Source organism: Mobula birostris, chromosome 4 (assembly GCF_030028105.1).
Source record: "Mobula birostris isolate sMobBir1 chromosome 4, sMobBir1.hap1, whole genome shotgun sequence".
NCBI lineage: Eukaryota > Metazoa > Chordata > Chondrichthyes > Myliobatiformes > Myliobatidae > Mobula > Mobula birostris.
The window spans coordinates 29,558,088-29,579,813 of NC_092373.1; the positions used below are offsets into that span (position 1 = coordinate 29,558,088).

The window sequence follows — 21,726 nt, forward strand, 5'->3', positions numbered from 1 at the left end:
ACAGTGATGGGAATTGAGCCTCGATCTTACATCTGTGGCTATAATGCACGTGCTCCCCGCTACATGATTGTGCCACCGAATTTACTACATGTAACAGATCAAGCATTACTGCTCTCCTGAAGTTCTTTCTTAATGTTGAAATGAATGCAGTGTGGAATGTAGAACAGGCTTTGGTAAACACGATATTAAAGGGGTTGGTCCACGCAGCTAGTTCATTACCCAGTAGCAAAATGCCTTGGTTCCAGAATTAAGAAAAAGTGAATTACCCCAAAATGAAACCTGGTTATGCTATCTGCATATCATTATTTACTCCACAGGGAGCTCCAGGATTGTCGGGGCCTTGTGGTACAAAGGGCCAGAAAGGAGAGAGCTCCAAAAATGGAAGAAAAGGTAAAGCCAGCCATAAATACAGTCACTGAAACCTGTTACATAATGTTGTCATGATGCGTACTCCTCTTTGTTGAATACTCCCATGGTGTTACCTCCTAACTTATAATATGTAAGGTACTAGAAGTTAACTAACTTGGATCATTTGAAATAGTAGTTAAAGATTTTAACCTATGATTAAGGACTGTTTATATTTCACTAACTTTTGGGCATATACAGAGAGAAGGGTCTAAAATTTTGTTGTAATTTCATTCATTCAATTATCACATGTACATCGGAATTGATCAAAATGTAGGCTGGAAATTGTAGTGGACATTTTTAAGAAAGGGTTCAAAGCGTTAGGTCGGGGGTAGAGATAGAAGCAGTGCCAGTTTGGTGCAAGAACTTCCTCATCAGCACAAAATTCTGTTGCACTGGCGATCTGTGCTGAGGTCCACTGATAAGAGTGTGCACATGTTGGCTGACAGGTGGGTTAAGACAGAGAGAGCAGAGAAACAAAGTTGGCTCAAATGGACTCCTAGGGTAGTACAGCATGGCCCGTTTGGTCCGTACCATGTACAGCATCCTCCCTTCTAGTCCTAGTTGCTTGTGTTTGGCCCATAACCCTCCAAGCTCTTCTACATATACAGATCCATATGCTCTTGAATTTTTCCATTATATCTGCTGTTGCAGTGTCTTTTAAGTTTCTCTTAGTCTTCTTTAAATCTCTTCCCTAAAAGGTTGGCATAACATCATGAACTGAAGGGCCTGTGCTGTGTGGTAATGTTCTACGTTCTTACCTTGTATATCTTCCCTCTCAATTTGGACTCTCCAACCCTGGGGTAAACACTATGGCCATACCTCTCATCGGTTTATAAACTTCTATGTCGTCATAGGCGAGCTTCTGACGGAGCTCAGACCCATTTCTCATTCCACAGATGCTGCTTAGGTGTTTTCATCATTTTTTTTGGTTTCGGTTTTTGTTGCAGATTTTCAGCATTAGTATTTTTTTTCATTTTTAGGATTATCTGATTCTGATCACAATATTGGTTGGTGGGAGATGAATGGGCAGAGATTTGTGAGGTGTGTGGGCATACTTTAACCAGAAGGTGGTGAATCTGTGGAATTCATTGCCACAGATGGCTGTGGCAGCCAAGTCTTTGGGGTATATTTAAAGTAGAGGTTGGTTGGTTCTTGATTAGTAAGGGTATCAAATGTCAGGGGAAAAGACAGGAGAATAGAGTTGAGAGGGATAATAAATCAGGAATGCTGGAGCAGAATTGTTGGATCAAATGGCCTTATTCTGCTCCTATATCTTGTGGTCTTATACTCTGTGTGAGAGGACATAGTGCTGGTGGAAATATGAGTAGCCTGTGAATACCAGGAACATTACATGAAGAAGAAGCAACGTGAAAGAGTTGGATCACTTGGACTCCCCAGTAACAGAATAAGAATGAATTGTTCGTTTAAAATAATGCCAAAGCCCTCTAATTAAAGCTTAAAGACAACTTGCATGCATGAAGCTACAATCATATTGTTGGTTAATGTTTGTCCCATGTTGCACAAATACCCAATAGAATTTCTAGCTCATTAGCTTAATGACCACTGGATAGAAATTGACTGTCTTCACGCATACATATTGGTCTACAAGCATCCAATCTGGTGAGAAGGACCCACAGATATTCGCAATTGAAAGCTGGTGTTGTGATGCAAAGAGCTCTTGAATTGAACCTGGAAGGAGAATAACAGGATGAGTATATGTATATACTCATATACATATGAGTGTTTGAACTGCTGCCACAAAACAACAAATTTCACCACATAAGCCAGTGATATTAAGCATGATTCTGAGGTTATATGGTAGCAGTGAAAAAAATAGCCAGCTGAGAACTGTATAAAGGAAATCACATTATTATTTATTCTTTTAACTGATGGAGCAATAACAACTATTGCTAAAATGCACATAATTCTGGTGAACTTGCTGGACTACAAACACAAATGTTATGAATGAGGATGAGGGCCAATAACTCTGTGCAATCTCTTCTTATCATCAAGGACTTCTCACTGTCGCACTCTTATACATAGAAAGCACCTCCACATATGTTGGAAAAGAATCAAATTGCTTTATGTTCAGTGGAAGACTTTTAAGATGCAGTTACTGTTCAGTATTGAGCAAGACATTGGCAGTGAAATACTTGTGATTTTCTCCTTCAACAGGTGAGAAAGGAGATCCTGGTGATCTTGGACCCATAGGTGCGAGAGGGCGGCCAGGTTGGCCTGGTCAAGATGGTGCTGCTGGAATGATGGGCAAGCCTGGACCTCCTGTATGTAATGATCTTGTAAATACATTGTGCCTAGAGTGTTATAACGTCTCAGCTACACTGTCATTTTAGCAAGTAAATACTTTGTGAACACATCAGTCTTATAATAAGATGTCTTAGGAGGATCTGTCTGGGAGGATCTTCGATCCCTACCTATTGTAATTATGCAATTTTCCTTGTGGAGGTTAGGAGAGTTCATGTTCTGCACCCTGAGATGACATTAGAGAAGTCTTGACCAACATAGTAGTGTGGGGCCGATCAGCAAGGAAACTAAGGTCCTGTTTATTCCAAGTGGAAGAGACATATTAGTTGATAAGGAACGTAGGAGAGTTTACAACAATGACAAAACATCAAAATGGCATTTCATCTGTTGCAAATTTCTTTAAGAGATTTTAAGGCCTTGAAGGTTAAAGTTGAAAAGTCAGAAGTGAGCTGGCATATGCACACGTGGATGTACGCACAAGTACAGCAGTAAAATTACTTGCAGCAGTGTTACATCATATAAGGAGCATTCACAAGAGAAAGATAAGTTGAACATAAATTATGCACATATGATTTTACAAGGAAGAGCACAATAAGGAAAAAGTGGCCATTGTGTGGCTAAACTGTTGTGATTCAGGTTTTGCTGATTGGTTTCAGAACTGAATGGTTCAAGCGAAGCTGCGACTCTTAAACCTGCTTATGATGGACTTCAAGCTTCTGTATCTCCTGACTAGTTGTAGCTGTGAAAAGATCGCATGATCCAGATGATCTAGCAAAGTAGAATGTAACATGAGATGACTCTGTCCATGACTCAACATTCCTGTGCATTCAAATTTATTTTATTTTTTATTTAGAGATATAACATGGTAGCAGGCTCCTCAGGACCAGACACGATGCAACTAGTCATCTTTTAGCACTACATATGTAGAAGTTTATTAGAGTGTCCGATAAGATGAGTCTTCTTAACCTTCCAAGAAAATAAAACTGCTAATGCATTAAAAATATCATAAAATGTTTCTTTCTTCTTTATTTCTTTTAAGTGAACCAGCAGGTCTCAAGTCAATTTTGCTTTAATTGCCATTTTCCCCAGGATCAGTTTCCACGGTACAGAAAATTGCAGTGGTGAAATTGGTCATCTGAATGTTAAGTTCTCTCTCTGCGCTGAGAGTGTGGGATGCACTAACCTTCCATGTTGCAAGAACATATGGAGGAGCCATGGATTTATTTTCTGTCTGGCTGTATTGTATTTTGTGTTGTGGATAATCTATCACATGGATTGGGGCGTGGTAGAAGCAAATGAGTGTAGTTACATATTCACGCTTTGCCTTAGTTCGTCAGTTTAGGCTACTTGAGAGTTAGAGGCTACTGGGGAATGATTTTTTTTGTTGACTGCTAATAGGAACACTTATTTTGTTATTACTTTTATTTCTAATATCGCCATAAGATCATTCATCTTTGCTGATTTCGTAATAATGGATCAAATGCACTTTTTTGACTTGGAATTTGGTTATTTGGAAGCATGCCATACCGTGTCAACTCCCATACTCTGTCGTCTCTCAGCGGCTTTGACTTGTTTTCAAGTAACCGCTACATTTTGTCAGCATAAAATTAGATATTCCAAAAGAACATCTATCTACTGCAAAGGATAGCCTTGGTGAACTTGAACAGCTTGTGGTAGGATTAACTGCCACCTTCTGTTGATTCATGCTGTGCATTTGTGGTTTGAACACAGCTTTGAATAGTCAGCACTGCCCTTCCACTGGGGACCATTGCTCAATTGCATCATGTTTGCCTGAAGGTTTGTTGCTTTGCTTTATTGAAGTGCTGAAATATTGTCCTAGTTGACGACATTTGAACTGAATGCTGTTTGCTTGATCTGGTGCTGTCAATGGGCGGGCAGTTTGATTATTGCCTACGTTTACTGAAAGAAATACCGCCAGTGCGTTTTGTGAGCATGCTGCGGGTGAACAAAGTGTTAATTGCTAGTAGCACAATGAGGAGAAAGTAACATGAGTGAATCAAAGCATGGAAATGTCGTCAGCGACCCTGCAGTTGGGGCTGGCTAAAGAGAAAATAAACTTACTTTGTAAGCTTTAGCAGATAGAATCCAAAATCTTCAAAAGAAGTATAAAACAAATGCGAACAAAATTAAAGGTTTAATATCATCAATTAAAGATCTTGTGGGAAATAAAGAAAATGCCTTAACAGTGCAATCTTATCTTGAGGACTTGAATAAACTCTGTGAAGCTGTCGCTAAGCAACATCACTTGCTAATCTCATTACTGCCCAAGGACGAGCAGGAAAAACAGAATGAATGTTTTTCAAACATTGATAGCTTTTGTCGTGCATCCATAGAAAATGTTAAACAATGGTTGACTCAAACATCTTAGATTGAAGGTCATGTTGCTACAACAAGTGAATATGGTTCTCCCCTTCCAATAGATGATGATTCTCAAATTCCATTGCATGTTTTGACTTTGCAGATAGCAGAGGACCCACAAGATGATGCAAACCCAAGTGGTAATATATCAAATGTCAGTGCGCGAACTTCTGTTTCAGGAAGAAAATCTTCTGTATCTACTACTTCTTCTGTCTGCATTGAAACAGGCTGATTTAGCTGCATTAATTGTACATCAACAATTACTGAAGGACAAATGTGTGCTGAAGGAGCAAGAGAAACAGTTAATTGCTATGGAGCTATGGAGAAGAAAGGAACAGCTTAAATGGGAGAAAGAAATTGCCATACAGGTGGTCAAAGTTAATGTGCTAAGGGCTTCAGGTGTGGCAAGTGATAAAAGTGCTCTTGCAGGACATTCCTGTGGTGTGAGGTCTTATTTTGAAAAGACACTGAGAAAAGAAAATGCCCAATGTCAATGTTGATTCATTTGTTCCATGAACTAGACTCTCAAGAGATAGTTCAGGATGTTTACTCTCATCCTGCATGAATGAGATATTCTGAACCTATGCCATATCCCACATCTTGAAGGGTTCATGGAGACATCCTTACAACATGAAAACACTCTTATTTCATATGATAAAGGTAAAAACTGTATTACTGATATTACAGAGTCATAAGTATAGCACAGAAACAGGCCCTTTGGCAATCTAGTCTGTGTTGGACCATCCAAACTGCCTACTCCCATGGACCGACCTGCACCTGAGCCATAACCCTCCATATCCCCACCATCCATGTACCTATCCAAGCTTCTCTTAAATGTTGAAATCGAGCTCACGTGCACCACTTGTGCTGGCAGCTCATTCCACTCTCTCACAGTCCCCTGAGTGAAGATGTTTCCCCTCATGTTCCCCTTAAACTTTTCACCTTTCACCCTTAACCCGTGACCTCTAGTGGTAGTCTCACTGAACCTCAGTGGGAAAAAGGGACAGGTGAAGTACTGGTGGGTTGGATGTTCCTTGTCTATCCCACTTATAATATTGTACATCACTATCTACATTCTAAAGAATAAAGTCCTAAACTATTCAATCTTTCCTTGTAACACAGGTCCTCCAGTCCTGGCAACATCCTTGTAAATTTTCTTTGTACTCTTTCAATCTTATTTATATCTTTCCTGTAGGCAGGTGACCAAAACTGCACACAATACTCTAAATCAGGCCTTGCCAACATCTTATATAAGTTCAACATAACATCCCATCTTCTGTACTCAGTACTTTGATTTATGAAAGCCAATGTGCCAAACGCTGTATTTATGATCCTATCTACGTTTGACACCACTTTCAATGAAATATGGGCCTGTATTCCCAGATCCCTCTGTTCTATCACACTCCTCAGTACCCTACCATCCACTGTGTAAGATTTACCCTGGCTGATCCTACAGAAGTGCAACACTTCTCATTTGTCTGCATTAAATTCCTTCTACCATCTTTCAGCCCACTTTTCTAGTTGGTCCAGAACCCACTGCAAGCTTTGATAGTCTTCCTCACTGTTCACTACACCCCCAATCTTGGTATCATCTGCAAATTTGCTGATCTAGTTAACTACATTACCATCCAGATCATTGATACAGATGACAAACAACAGCAGACCCAGCACTGATCCCTGTGGCACTCCATTAGTCACAGGCCTCCAGTCAAGGAGGCAATGATCTACTACCACTCTCTGGCTTCTCCCACAAAGCCAGTGTCTAATCCAGTTTACTACCTTGTTTTGAATGCTGAGTGACTGAACCTTCTTAACCAACCTCCCATGTAAGGCCTTGTCAAATGCCTTGCTAAAGTCCATGTAGACCACCTCCACTGGCTTACCTAACTATTCCAGGTCTATCCAAATACTCATATGTCCAGTCCCTTAGAAAATATTCCACTGTCTTTCTCACTGCTGGTGTCATGTTCACTGGCCTATAATTTCCAGGCACAGTAGAACATTAGCTATTATCCCATCCGCCTGTACTTCACCAGTCCCTAAGAATGACTTATATATCTCTGCTAGAGTCCCTGCAGTTTCTGCACTTGCTTCCCACAGGGTCTGAGTGAACTCCTGGGGATTTATCCACCCTAATTTGCCTCAAGACAGCAAACACCTCCTCCTCTGTAATCTGTATAGTGTTCTTAAACTTGCTGCTGCTTTGCCAGACTTCTATAGACTCTGTGTCTATCTCCTGAGTAAACACAGATGCAAAAATGTCTATTTAAGATCTCCCCTATCTCTTTTGGCTCCATGCATAGATTATTATTTTGATCTTCCAGAAGACCAATTTTGTTCCTTGCAATCCTTTGTTCTTAACATATCTGTAGAATCCCTTAGGATTCTCCTTCGTCTTGTCTGTTAGGGTAACCTCATACCTCCTTTTAGCTCTCCTGATTTCTTTCTTAAGTGTTCTCTTGAGGAAGCAAAATGAAATAACGACCTTATTGGCACAACAACAACACATTTCATCTTTGCCTAAAAGAGAGATTCAAATCTTCATTGGCAATCCGTTGCAGTATCATGCGTTCATGAAGGCTTTTAAAAAGAGCGTTGAAGGCAAGAGTGACAGAGACTGCCTCTATTTCCTTGAATAGTACATTAGAGGACTTATCAGAAGTTGCCAGTGTGTTAACCCTAAGAAACAATATGTAAAAGCTAAGGCTTTATTACAGGACCATTTTGGTAATGAACAGAAAATTTCATCTGGCTAGGCACAAAAGGCTCTTTCTTGGGTACCCGTCAAATCTGACGAAGTGAAAGCTCTTCAAGACTACACTTATTCTCTAAGAACCAGTTGCAATGTAGTACATGCGTGAGCTGGACATGCCAGTCAATATGTTGATTGTAGTAAAGAAATTGACCGATACTCTTAAGGATAAACGTAAGATCGCTTTTGCTGATATTGTTGATTTTATTGAAAGGCAAGTAAAGTTTGCTACAGACCCAGTATTTGGGAACATACAGAAGGCTTCATCATCGCTAATAAGGAAAGGTGTGAAAAAAACGAAGTCACAACTTTGTTCTGGAGCTAACGGAAGCAGCTATGCTGCTACTGTGGCTACTGTGAGAAGTAAAGCTAAAGCTCAACCTAGAACTAATGGAAGGGAAATAGTCAAAAAGGTTTTTCTGTTCTGCGAGGCTGAGCATTTTTCTGTTCTGCGAGGGTGAGCAGACATTTTCCTGTTCTGCGAGGGTGAGCAGACATTTTCCTGTTCTGCGAGGGTGAGCAGACATTTTTCTGTTCTGCTAGAGTGAGCAGACATTTTTCTGTTCTGCGAGGGTGAGCATTTTTCTGTTCTGCGAGAGTGAGCAGACATTTTTCTGTTCTGCGAGAGTGAGCAGACATTTTTCTGTTCTGCGAGGGTGAGCAGACATTTTCCTGTTCTGCGAGGGTGAGCAGACATTTTTCTGTTCTGCTAGAGTGAGCAGACATTTTCCTGTTCTGCGAGGGTGAGCAGACATTTTCCTGTTCTGCGAGGGTGAGCAGATATTTTCCTGTTCTGCGAGGGTGAGCAGACATTTTCCTGTTCTGCGAGGGTGAGCAGACATTTTTCTGTTCTGCTAGAGTGAGCAGACATTTTCCTGTTCTGCGAGGGTGAGCAGACATTTTCCTGTTCTGCGAGGGTGAGCAGACATTTTCCTGTTCTGCGAGGGTGAGCAGACATTTTCCTGTTCTGCGAGGGTGAGCAGACATTTTCCTGTTCTGCGAGGGTGAGCAGACATTTTCCTGTTCTGCGAGGGTGAGCAGACATTTTTCTGTTCTGCTAGAGTGAGCAGACATTTTTCTGTTCTGCGAGGGTGAGCATTTTTCTGTTCTGCGAGAGTGAGCAGACATTTTTCTGTTCTGCGAGAGTGAGCAGACATTTTTCTGTTTTGCGAGGGTGAGCAGATGTTGTATTCATGCCCTCAGCTGGAGAAATGGCTCAAGTTGGGAAGATTATCTTCCTAAAGGAAAATGACGTCTGATTTTGCTGTTTTGTGTACAGCGCACATCAGCAAGAACTATAGGAAATTACAGGCAAGCATCCCAGCATACTTCATATTCGCTCTGACCAAAAGGATGTAGAATCAGAACAAGCAGTGAAGGGATCAGACACAGCAGTGAGTGTAATACCTTGATATGCAATAACCTTACAGGGGCTGGCGATCATGATTGTAAACTTCCCATTGTTCCAGTACAAGTGAAGTCGAAGAAGGGTGACAAGGTGGTTGTTATTAAGCTTTCTTAGATCAAAGGAGTACAGCAGTGTCCTGCATAGTGGGTCGAACGAACAAGCTCAACACACACCATGAGTCAAGAGAAGGTCATGAGTAGCTGGATTATTTCAGGATTGAAAGTGGCTGGCTTAGGTGATGAAAATTATTGTGGACTACTTAACATCTATACACAGGAAAGTATGCCTGCCAACAGGGGGAGCATTCCACGACAGAGGGATTTCCAGGGATGGACTCACCTGAAACATGTCCATTTGCCAGAGATTGATTCCGAATTTGAGAGGCTGACAGGGGTGAATGTGTCCAAAGAACTGGAGCCATTGCAGGTGACTTGCAGTGTTGATAATGGTCCGTATGCAATTAGGACAATGTTGGGTTGGACTGTGAATGGATCACTAAAAGGAGACAGTAATGATGGGAAAGACTGTGCACAGCCTGAGCTGACAGTTAACAGGATCTCAGTTTTGAACTTGGATGAGCTTTGTCAGTGGCAGTTCAAGGCAGACTTCCCTGAATGTAGTCAGGATGTAGCCTGGTCTGTCAAGAGAATACCACAAGTTCATGGAACTGGTTGCAGATTCTGCAAAACTGATGGATGGTCATGACCAGATTAGTTTACCTTTCAGAAAGAAGGAGATTAATAGGAAGATTGCAGAGCCTCGTGCTCAAAATCTAAGGAGAGGTTTAAAAGGGATTACTGTAATCATTTCACACTGACTACACGGCTTTCAGGAAGGATGTTGTCTCCAAAGGTTATGCCAGGAGAGTGCCAGCAGAGAATCTGGAACACGGTGATGGGAAAGTCTGGGTATATTCCATATATGGGAGAGATTGATCAAGTCTGTGTGAAAGGTCCTCAATTTCATATGAAGGTGCTAGAATCTTGACAGAGTCCTTTGATGAGTAAAGCTATTCTCAATGGTCATCCAATTACTAAGGCATCCTCCAATCCCATGAGTTGGAAGCACTGACACCCAACCATGTGTTGTTTCTGAAGACTCACCATCTTTATGCTCGTTGTAGATGGAAGTGGGTCCAGTACATGTCAAGATTGTTTTGGAAACGGTGAGTCAAGGAGTACTTAGCACAGTTACAGGAACATCAGAAATGATCAGGTATAAAAAGCAATTTCCTCCCAAAAGACATTGCATTTATAGTTGATGAAACAGAACCTCAAAACTCATGGATCTTGGGAAGAGTCATTCAAGTCTTTCCAGAGAGAAGAGGATTTATGCAGCAGCTGTGCATCAAGACTAAGACCAGCTGTCTGGACAGGCCTGTAACCAAGATCTGTCTTCTACGGGAGGCAGAGGTTTGAGGAGCTACAGCTCTAGGATCTTCATGACTTTGACTTGACAGAGTGTGGTGGTAAAGATCGCTCTGCACTGGGCTAAGTGCTGGTAGCCTCTGGCCTAGATGACTTTTACATGACTTGACTCAAAGAAAAAAGAGGATATTTGCATAAATGTTAAGATGTTTATCCATGAAGATTTCATGTCTCTTATTTATAGTAGCATGTAGTTGTAATTATGATAGTGTAATAATTAGGAGCTGGGATATTGGAGCCATTTTTCCATTTTCTGTCTGTCTGTACTGTATCTTGTGTTGCATGTTTATTATGGGCTATTTGTTGTGTGGGTTGGGACATGGTGGAAGCAGTATGCATCAATGTTGAATAATTGTTCAGGGGCAACACAGGGAGTGCTGTTGCTCCACAGCTCCAGAATTCTGTATTCTTCTTGACCTCCAGTGCTGTCTATGTGGAGTTAGCATGTTCTCATTGTAATTGCATGGATTTCATCTGGGTGCTCCATTTCCTGCCACATCCAATGATCTGCTGGTTGGCAAGACAACTGGAGATTGTAAATTATCCCCAGTAGAGATGAGCAGTAAAAAAATCAGGGTGGAGGTGAAGGGCATGTGAAAGATTGAGTAGTAGGGAAATGAGGAGGGAATGGGATTGATTGGATTGTCCTCCAATCTGGCATTGACTCAAAGATTGTATGGTTTCTTTCTATATGTGAATAATACAAAATACTCCCGAAAATATCAATTGGTTTACTAAAGCTTCTTATTCAACATTTTCTTCCAAACAATTGGCTGCAACTTGCCATATTAAATAAAGACTTTCCTATGGTTATGTGACCAGATTCACAGATAGTTCTTTCAATAGGGTTTGGTGCCCAAGAATAACTTTAGATACTAATTTTATTTCCTGCTCTTTCATAATTTAAGTAGACATTAGTGGGGGCTTTGGATGGTTGGTAGAGATCAGGGTCTGGTTACATCAAACACATACTCCTTGTCCTAGCTTCCAATTTTCTGCCATGTTCAGCAACTATTCCATAACCTGCCTGTGGCTGAGTATGTCCTAATAATATGCAGAAGCATGAATTTCTCTTTCATCTCTCATGTTGTAGTGGTTACTTGTAAACAAGCCAAACCCTTAGAGAGACAGGGTACAAGAGTTGACTCTGTGTGACACGCTTCCAAATAACTAAGTTCTAAGCTAAAAAAAAACAGTTCGTTCGATCCTTTATTATGAAACCAGCAAAGATGAGTAATCTAACAGAGATATTAGAAATAAAAATAATAACAAAATAGAGTTCCAATTAGCGGTCAACAAAAAAAATATCAATCTCCGGTTGCCTCCAACTGTCAACTAGACAAAACTGTCTAAGACAAAGTGTGCATACGTACAGTACTTACAAAAAAGGTATCAATAAGATTGAAAGAGTACAGAGAAAATTTACAAGGTTGTTGCTGAGACTTGAGAACAGAATTATGGGGAAATATTGAACAGGTTGGGTCTTTATTCCCTGGAGTGCAGGAGGATGAGGGGAGGTTTGATAGAGGTATAAAAAATTATGAGGGATGCAGATAGGGTAAATGCAAATATGCTTTTTCAACTGAGGTTGGATGAGACTAGAACGAGATGTCATAGGTTATGGGTGAAATATGGAATATTTAAGGGGTAGCTGAGAATTAACTCCTTTACTCAGATGGTGGTGTGAGAGCGGAACAAACTGCCAGAAGAAGTGGTAAATGCAGGTTTGATTTCAACACCTATGAGAAATTTGGACAAGCACATGGATGGGTTGGGGGGGGAGGCAGTGTGGAGATATGTCTCTACCAAAGGAGGTGTACAGCACTCTTTCCCTCCACTATCCTGCAGGTCACCCTAGAGCAAGGTGTAACGCCTGCTTATCCCACCCCGATCGGGGTCACAAAGCCATGGGAGATGGTCGTATGAGCAGCTGGTATGTATCAGGAGTCCTGGTTACGTGACCACTGGCACCAGGCAGGCAATCTCTGAAGAGTATTGATAATGGTTGGGGTCACCCGCCTTGTAAAGGCACTGACCAGAAGAAGGCAATGGCAAGCCACTTCTGTAGAAAAATTTGCCAAGAACAATCATGGTCATGAAAAGACCATGACTGGCCACGTCATACGACACGGTACATAACAAGCAAACGTGGATGGGAGAGGTATGGAGGGGTATGGTCCAGGTCCAGGTGCAGGTCAATGGGACTAGGCAGAATAATAGTTTGGCACAAACTAGATGAGCTGAAGAACCTGTTTCTGTGCTGCAGAGGTTTATGACTCTGTGAATGAGGTTTTTTTTACATTGTCGCACCAGACAGTCAGTATGGTGCGTGGTGTCAGGGTTGGTCTCCTTTCGGATTAACTGGGTCACGATATGAACGTTCCTGACTCAACCCTTTCTTTTTAAATGAGGCCGAGTGGCTAGCTCGACGCTCAACCCGGCACGGATGGAAAGCGTGCTCAGGGGGGTGGGGGGGGGGTGGTGGCCCGACTTGGATTTGAACTCGGGAGCCTTCGCTCCGGAGTCCAGCGCTGATGCCTTTGCAATTGGGAATGGGGTGAGTGGGCAAGACGGAGCTGAGAACTGAGTGAAGAGGCAGTCACTGTTTGTTCCCCCGCAACAGCTTGGAGAGTGGGACCAGGTTGAATTTAATGGTAGGTCTCATTTAATTCCCAGTAGACAACTGCTTCGTCTGTTCAGGTCAGCAGGAAATTGTGAACCATCACGTGGTTTGTAGCAGTACCAGCTTTTGGCTTAGGTTCTTGCAACTGTGTGGCTGGAGGATGGTTGTGCGGGGGAGGAGAAACAAGACTGGCAGAGTAGGTTTAAATGTTTATTAAAGGGCTGTGGAAACATTTATCCCTCTTGCCCTCAAGGAATAGTCCCATGTGGGTCAAGTCCTGCTCCAGTCCTTTGGCCTGCTGAGAAGCTCATTTGTCTTTCCTGATTAAATAGCCTAGTAATAGTAGCTGTCATCTCCCAGCGATGGTGGTGGGATTAGACATGTGTCTATGGAAATAGCCCTCTGATTCAATAGGTCCACAGTATGTCAATGCCGACCATCAACCTCCCAATGTACCAATCCTACTTAACTTTGTCCATATTTCCTTCAACTTCCCCCAGATTCAACCTCCCATCCCCACAGTAGGAGCAATATATTCATGGCTAATTAAGTGACTAACGTGGACATCTCTGGAATGTGGGGAGAGAATAGGTGCACTTATGGGAAAAGCCATACAGTCACAGTGAGGAAATGCAAAATCTCTGCACAGAGAGCACTGAAAGTCAGCCTTGATCATGGGTCTCTGGAGCTGTGAGACAGCAGCTCCACAAGCTGCCCCGTTCTACTGCTCTTATAAGTGTGTTCTAAAGGTACTCTTATTGCCAAGGAAAGAAATAATGTTTCAATAGTTTGAGATGGATGAAGTGCCACTGCATATTTAGCTGCCCATTCAGGTAGGGCTAAGATTGACAACTGCTGTATATTTGACTTGTTTTGAGGTAGTGTAGTATTCCATTCTCTGATGTACATTTAAATTTCCTGAAGGGCGACAATGTAAATGGAATGCCAGGACCCAAGGGGAAACCTGGCCTTCGAGGACATCCAGGTTTCCCAGGACCACCAGGACCTCCAGGCACGGGTATTCACGGTTCAAATGGTCAAGCTGGTCCTATAGGAGAGGAGGGTTTTCTGGGACCTTCAGGATCTACGGGACCTCCAGGACCTCCGGGATCTGAATGCCAAGAAGGTAAAGTATCTTGAATATTCTTAATTGCTAATTCAACATTTATGTACAATTCTCATTTTTGTTATCTGCCAGGGATATCTCATGTCCTCATTTTGCTCTCCTAATCTCCTTTTTTATACTTTATACTTTATTGTCGCCAAACAATTGATACTAGAGCGTACAATCATCACAGCGATATTTGATTCTGCGCTTCGCAGTCCCTGGAATACAAATCGATAATTAATATTAAAAATTTAAAGTATAAGTCATAAATAGAAAATAGAAAAGGGAAAGTAAGGTAGTGCAAAAAAAACTGAGAGGCAGTTTCGGATATTTGGAGAGTACGGCTCAGATCCGGGTCAGGATCCGTTCAGCAGTCTTATCACAGCTGGAAAGAAGCTGTTCCCAAATCTGGCCGTACAAGTCTTCAAGCTCCTGAGCCTTCTCCCGGAGGGAAGAGGGATGAAAAGTATATTCCTACATCCCTTTTATTCTTTAAGGGATTCGCTTGATCCCAGCTGCCTGCACCTGATGTACGCCTCCTTCTTTTCCCTGACCAGGCCATCAATGTCCCTTGTCAACCAAAGTTCCCTTTTCGTGCCAGCATTGCCCTTCCCCCAAATGGAAAATGCCAACCTTGAACTCTTTTTATCTCACTTTAAAAGCCTCCATTTGCCAGCCATCCATTCACCTGCAAACAGCCTCTTCACATGAAATTTTGAGAGTCCATATCTGATGTCATTGAACTTGGACGTCCCCCCAGAATCAGAATCGGGTTCATTATCACCATTGTCTTGTGGCAGTAGAACAGCGCAAGGCATAAAAAAAAGTTAAAACATTTAAAAAACTATTGCTTAAACAAAGAAAGAAAGCTAAAGAGGAAGCACTTTAGGACTTGAGCATCAGTGCTAGCATTTTCCATGACTATCTTAAAACTATTGATTAATAGTCATTGGTACCAAGACGCACCAACACATCAGCCACTTGCCCAGGAGAATGTGGAGCGTGGCCTCTTTAGTATTGTGAGAGACAAGGATCAGAGAATGATGTGGAGGTACAAGTAGACCATGCATGATTGTACTGAGCCTTGAAGCAGGCTCCGGCAGCTTAACAGCCCTGCTTTGTCACATTCCTAACACTGTTCTGCGCTTTTTCTATCTGTAGTACTGAACACGTGTAAAGATCAGCTTTATTTGACACATGCACATTGAAATATACCTCAAAAGGGCGCCACAGTAGCGTAGTGGTTAGCATAACGCTTTACAGTTCTAGTGACCTGGGTTCAATTCCCACCCCTGTCTGTACGGAGTTTGTGTGTTCTCCCCGTGACTGTATAGTTTCCTCTGGGTGTTCCAGTTTCCTCCCACAGCCCAAAGATGTACTGGTTGGTAGGCCGGTTGGTCATTGTAAATTGTCCTGTGATTATGCTAGGGTTAAATCGGGGGTTGCTGGGTGGCACGGCTTGACGGTCTGGAAGGGCCTACTCCACACTCTATCTCAATTTTTTTTAAAATCAGTTGCTTATTACCATTGACGTTTTTCTCTTTGCAGATACTCCTGACTGTCCTCGAATTACAGGGCCGCAGGGTCCAAAAGGAATTCTGGGTCCTCAAGGTATTTAGCTTTAAATTGGACCAGCACCACCAATGTACGTAGATCACTGGTGTAGAATTCATAAACTGAACATTGGGCTGTTGTTTGACTGATGGAGAGCCAGCTCCAGCACTGTGAACGCTATGTGATTGCAGTATTCTCATTCTAAGAAAATAAACTGGGTATTGTAAAGAAGTTCTGAGAGCCATCCAAAACTTCTCCTTAGAGGCAACACACACACAAAATGCTAGAGGGACTCAGCAGGTCAGGCAGCATCCGTGGAAATGAACAAGCAGTCGACATTTCGGGCCGAGACCCTTCGTCTGGGTTGGAAGGGAAGGGGGAAGACGTCAGAAAGGGGGAGGAGAAGGAGGATAGCTAGAAGGTGGTAGGTGAAGCCAGGCAGATGGGAAAGGTAAAGGGCTGGAGAGGAAGAAATCTGACAGGAAAAGAGGGTGGACTATGTGAGAAATTGAAGGAGTGGAAACCGAGGAGGAGGTGACAGGCAGGTGAGAGGTAGGAGACCAGAGTGGAAAATAGAAGGAGGGGGGGGATTTTTTCCCCGGAAAGAGAAAACAATATTCATGCTATCAGATTGGAGGCTACTCAGATGGAATATAAGGTGTTGCTCCTCCACCTTGAGGGTGGCCTCATCAGGGCACAAAAGGAGGCTATGGACATACGTGTCAGAATGGAAATCAGACATAAAATGTTTGGCCAGTGGAAAGTTCTGCTTTTGGCAGATGGAGTAGAGGTGCTTGATGAAGCTGCCCCTCAGTTTATAAAGGTTCTCACCAAGGTAGAGGAGGCCGCATTAGGAGCACCAGATACAACAGGTGATCTTAAAGGACTGCCCGCATGTACTGTATAATACATAAAAGAAAAGAACACAGGCAACACACTCAAAACGCTGGAGGAACTCAGCAGGCCAGGCAGCATCTAGGAGAAGAGAACAGTCGACATTTCGGTCCAGCATCTGCAGATTTTCTCTTGTTTGAAGAAAGGAACCCATGTCAGTATTGCCGGTTGTTAGGATCCCCATTGGTTGCTATTGCTGTAATGCAGGTTAAAGTTGAACTCGTGCCATAATTCACCCATTTCTCTTTCCCTTCCTCAGGCCGAGAGGGTTTTCAAGGACCACCTGGCAGCCACGGACCAAGGGGCTTTGATGGGGTCAAAGGTTACAAAGGTGAACCTGGCCTGATACCAACCACTACAAGACCAGGTGGGAACAGAGGAAGTTAAATGTGTCAAACTGTATCATTATTGTTCTAGTTTTGTTAACATCCTGATTAGCTATGAATCATGACCCACAATGGCTCTTTGCAAATGACCAGTGTTTTTCCATTCAGTCAACCATATTTGTATTCAAGGACGAAATCCTGCCTGAAGGGTCTTAAATTGCACATACCTGGGAAACCACTGGTATGCTGGCTATATCACATAGGAACCCCAAGACACATTGCAGCAAATCACCAAGCTTGCCTGAGTTTAGAAGAACGAGGGGTGGAATCTCACTGAAACCTATCAAATATTGAAAGGCAAACAACAGGAATTCTGCAGATGCTGGAAATTCAAGCAACACACATAAAAGTTGCTGGTGAACACAGCAGGCCAGGCAGCATCTCTAGGAAGAGGTGCAGTCGACGTTTCAGGCCGAGACCCTTCGTCAGGACTAACTGAAGGAAGAGTGAGTAAGGGATTTGAAAGTTGGAGGGGGAGGGGGAGATCCAAAATGATAGGAGAAGACGGGAGGGGGAGGGATGGAGCCAAGAGCTGGACAGGTGATAGGCAAAAGGGATACGAGAGGATCATGGGACAGGAGGTCCGGGAAGAAAGACAATGTGGGGGGGAACCCAGAGGATGGGCAAGGGGTATATTCAGAGGGACAGAGGGAGAAAAAGGAGAGTGAGAGAAAGAATGTGTGCATAAAAATAAGTAACAGATGGGGTACGAGGGGGAGGTGGGGCATTAGCGGAAGTTAGAGAAGTCGATGTTCATGCCATCAGGTTGGAGGCTACCCAGACGGAATATAAGGTGTTGTTCCTCCAACTTGGGTGTGGCTTCATCTTTACAGTAGAGTGGATCTCCCAGTGGCCACATATTTTAATTCCACATCCCATTCCCATTCTGACATGTCTACCCATGGCCTCCTCTACTGTAAAGATGAAGCCACACTCAGGTTGGAGGAACAACACCTTATATTCCGTCTGGGTAGCATCCAACCTGATGGCATGAACATCGACTTCTCTAACTTCCGCTAATGCCCCACCTCCCCCTCGTACCCCATCTGTAACTTATTTTTATACACACATTCTTTCTCTCACTCTCCTTTTTCTCCCTCTGCCCCTCTGAATATACCCCTTGTCCATCCTCTGGGTCCCCCCCCCCCTTGTCTTTCTTCCCAGACCTCCTGTCCCATGATCCTCTCGTATCCCTTTTGCCTATCACCTGTCCAGCTCTTGGCTCCATCCGTCCCCCTCCTGTCTTCTCCTATCATTTTGGATCTCCCCCTCCCCCTCCAACTTTCAAATCCCTTACTCACTCTTCCTTCAGTTAGTCCTGACGAAGGGTCTCGGTCTGAAACGTCGACTGCACCTCTTCCTATAAATATTGAAAGGCCTTGGTAGAGTGGATATGGAGAGGATGTTTCCTATAGTGAGGGAGTCTAGGACCAGAAGGCACAGACTCAGAATAGGACATCTCTTTAGAAAAGAGTTGAGGAGGAATTTCTTTAGCCTGAGGGTGGTGAACTGTGGAATTCATTGCCACATCCAGCTGTAGAGGACAAAACATTGAGTATATTTAAAGTGGAGGTTCATTGGTTCTTAATTAGTTAGGGCATCAAAGACTATGGGGGATAAGGCAGGAGAATGGGGTTGAGAGGGATAATAAATCAGCCATAATGGAATGACAGAGGTGACTCAATAGGCAGAATGGCCTAATTCTGCTCCTATGTCTTATGATCTTATGGTCATAGCCCTACCATCTACAGTATATTGCCAAGGAAAGCAAGAGCTTCTCTGTTATAGATTTCCAGATTATTAATTTAGCTCCTGAGCTATATTAGTGCACCTTTTAAAAACTATTGTGTATGTTTTATCTTTCGGGCTGTCGACAGTGCTGAGCATGTCTAGTACTACAGGCATGGTAATAATGAGAGGAGCTATTTCTTCAACATTGTGCAGTAGTGAGTTAATTTACTTAGCGAAACATATCAAGAGTTTACTGGTCATTAGTTCCAGCTTTCATCTCTTGATTTTATCAGCTATAATGAGCATTCCTGTCACAAGACCATAGACATAGGAGCAGCATTAGGCCATTCAGCCCATCAAGTCTGCTCCACCATTCCATTATGGCTGATCCTGGATCCCAATCAAGTCCATGCACCTGACTTCTTGCCATAACCTTTCATGCTCTGACCGGTCAGGAAACGGTTAACTTCCGGCTTAAGTACACCAACAGACTTCGCCTCCACCGCAGTCTATGGCAGAGCATTCCACAGATTTACAACTCTCTGGCTAAAAGATTTCCTCCTTACCGCTGTTCTGAAGGGTCGCCCCTCAATTCTGAGGCTGTGCCCTCTAGTTCTGAATTCCCCCACCGTAGGAAACATCCTCTTCACATCCACTCTAGTCCTTTTAACATTTTGTAGGCTTAAATGAGATCCCCATGCATTCTTCTAAATTCCAGTGAGTACAGGCCCAAAGCTGCCAAATGCTCTTCATATGTTAACCTCTTCATTCCCGGAATCATCTTCTTGAACCTCCTCTGGAGTCTCTCCAATGACAACACATCCTTTCTGAGATATGGAGCCTAAAACTGTTGATACTCCAAGTGCGGTCTGACTAGTGTCTTATAAAGGCTCAGCATTATCTCCTTGCTTTTATATTCTATTCCCCTTGAAATAAATGCCAAAATTGCATTTGCCTTCTTTACCACAGACTCGACCTGTAAATTCTGGGAGTCTTGTACAAGGACTCCTAAGACCCTTTGCACCTCTGATGGTTGAACCTTCTCCCCATTTAGATAATAGTCCGCATCATTGTTCCTTTAAGCAAAATACATTATCATACATTTCACACAAAGCGATCAATTACATTATCTGAACCATTGACCAACAATGTGGAATGCAATCATCCTAATACTCACCCTTGAGGAACACCACTAGTCACTGACAGCCAGCCAGAAAAGGCCCCTTTTCCCCCCATTCACTGCCTCCTGACTGTCAGCAATTCCTCTATCCATGCCATAGCATTTTATCTTGTTAAGCAGCCTCATGTGTGGCACCTTATCAAACACCTTCTGAAAAATCCCAGTAATTGACATCCACTGCCTCTCCTTTGCCCATCCTGTTTGTTACTTCCTCAAAGAACTTTAACAGATTTGTCAGGCAAGATTTCCCTTTCCAGAAACCATGCCCACTTTGATTTATTTTATCATTAGTCTCCAAGTACCTCAAAACGTCATCCTTAAAAATAGACCCCAACACTTTCCCAACCACTCAGGTTAGGCTAACCTGCCAATAATTTCCTTTCTTTTGTCTTCCTCCCTTCTTAAAGGGTGGAGTGACATTTGCAATCTTCCAGTCCTCTGGGACCACACCAGGATCAAGTGATTCTTGAAAGATCATAACCAATGCGTCTGTTATCTCTTTAGCAACCTTTCTCAGGGCTCTGGGATGTAGTCCATCTGGCTCAGTTGACTTATCCACCTTAAGACCTTTGAGTTTGCCTTGCACTTTTTCCTTTGTAATAGTAATTGCACTTACTCTTGCTCCCTGACACTCACAGACCACTGGCACACTGCTACTGTCTTCCACGGTGAAGACAGATGCAAAGTACCCATTAGATTCATCTGCCATTTCTTTGCCTCACATTACTACCTCACCAGCAGTCCAATGTCAATGCTCACCTCCCTTTTACTCTTTATGTAACTGAAGAAACTTTTAGTATCTTGCTTCATATTATTGGCTAGTTTCCCCTCATATTTCATCTTTTCCCCCTTCCTATAGCTTTCTTAAGTTACCTTTTCTTGGATTTTAAAAGCTCAGAAACAGGTTTATTATCACCGGCATGTGTCATGAAATTTGTTAACTTAGCAGCAGCAGTTCATTGCAATACCTAATATAGAAGAAAAAATAATTATAAGTAAGTAAATCAATTACAGCATACGTATATTGAATAGATTAAAAATCATGCAAAAAACAGAAATAATATATATTCAAAAAGTGAGGAAGTGTTCAAGGGTTCAATGGTCATTTAGGAATCAGATGGCAAAGGGGAAGAAGCTGTTCCTGAATCGCTGAGTGTGTACCTTCAGGTTTCTGTACCTCCTACCTGACAGTAACAGTGAGAAAAGGGCATGCCCTAGGTCCTTAATAATTGACACTGCTTTTCTGAGACACCGTTCCCTGAAGATGTCCTGGGTACTTTGTAGGCTAGTACCCAAGATGGAGCTGACTAGATTTACAACCCCCTGCTTCTTCTTTCGGTCCTGTGCAGTATCCAGCCCTTCCATACCAGACAGTGATGCAGCCTGTCAGAATGCTGTCCTGGTATATCTATAGAAGTTTTTGAGTGTAATTGTTGACATACCAAATCTCTTCAAACTCCTAATAAAGTATAGCTGCTGTCTTGCCTTCTTTATAGCTGCGTCAATATGTTGGGACCAGGTTAGGTCCTCAGAGATCTTGACATCCAAGAACTTGAAGCTGCTCACTCTCTCCACTTCTGATCCCTCTATGAGGCTTGGTATGTGTTCCTTCCT

The 21,726-nt window shown here is 42.7% G+C and overlaps 1 protein-coding gene across 1 annotated transcript in view; it reads left to right on the top strand.

The window, feature by feature from the left end:
* Positions 1 to 21,726, top strand: part of LOC140197005 (uncharacterized) — a 202,162-nt gene that overhangs the window by 131,998 nt on the left and 48,438 nt on the right. Inside the window, exons 24-28 of the mRNA XM_072256938.1 lie at positions 318 to 390; positions 2,584 to 2,690; positions 14,184 to 14,385; positions 15,916 to 15,978; positions 17,075 to 17,182. Of these exons, the coding sequence (XP_072113039.1) occupies positions 318 to 390; positions 2,584 to 2,690; positions 14,184 to 14,385; positions 15,916 to 15,978; positions 17,075 to 17,182 (553 nt within the window). The remainder of the gene's footprint in view (positions 1 to 317; positions 391 to 2,583; positions 2,691 to 14,183; positions 14,386 to 15,915; positions 15,979 to 17,074; positions 17,183 to 21,726) is intronic.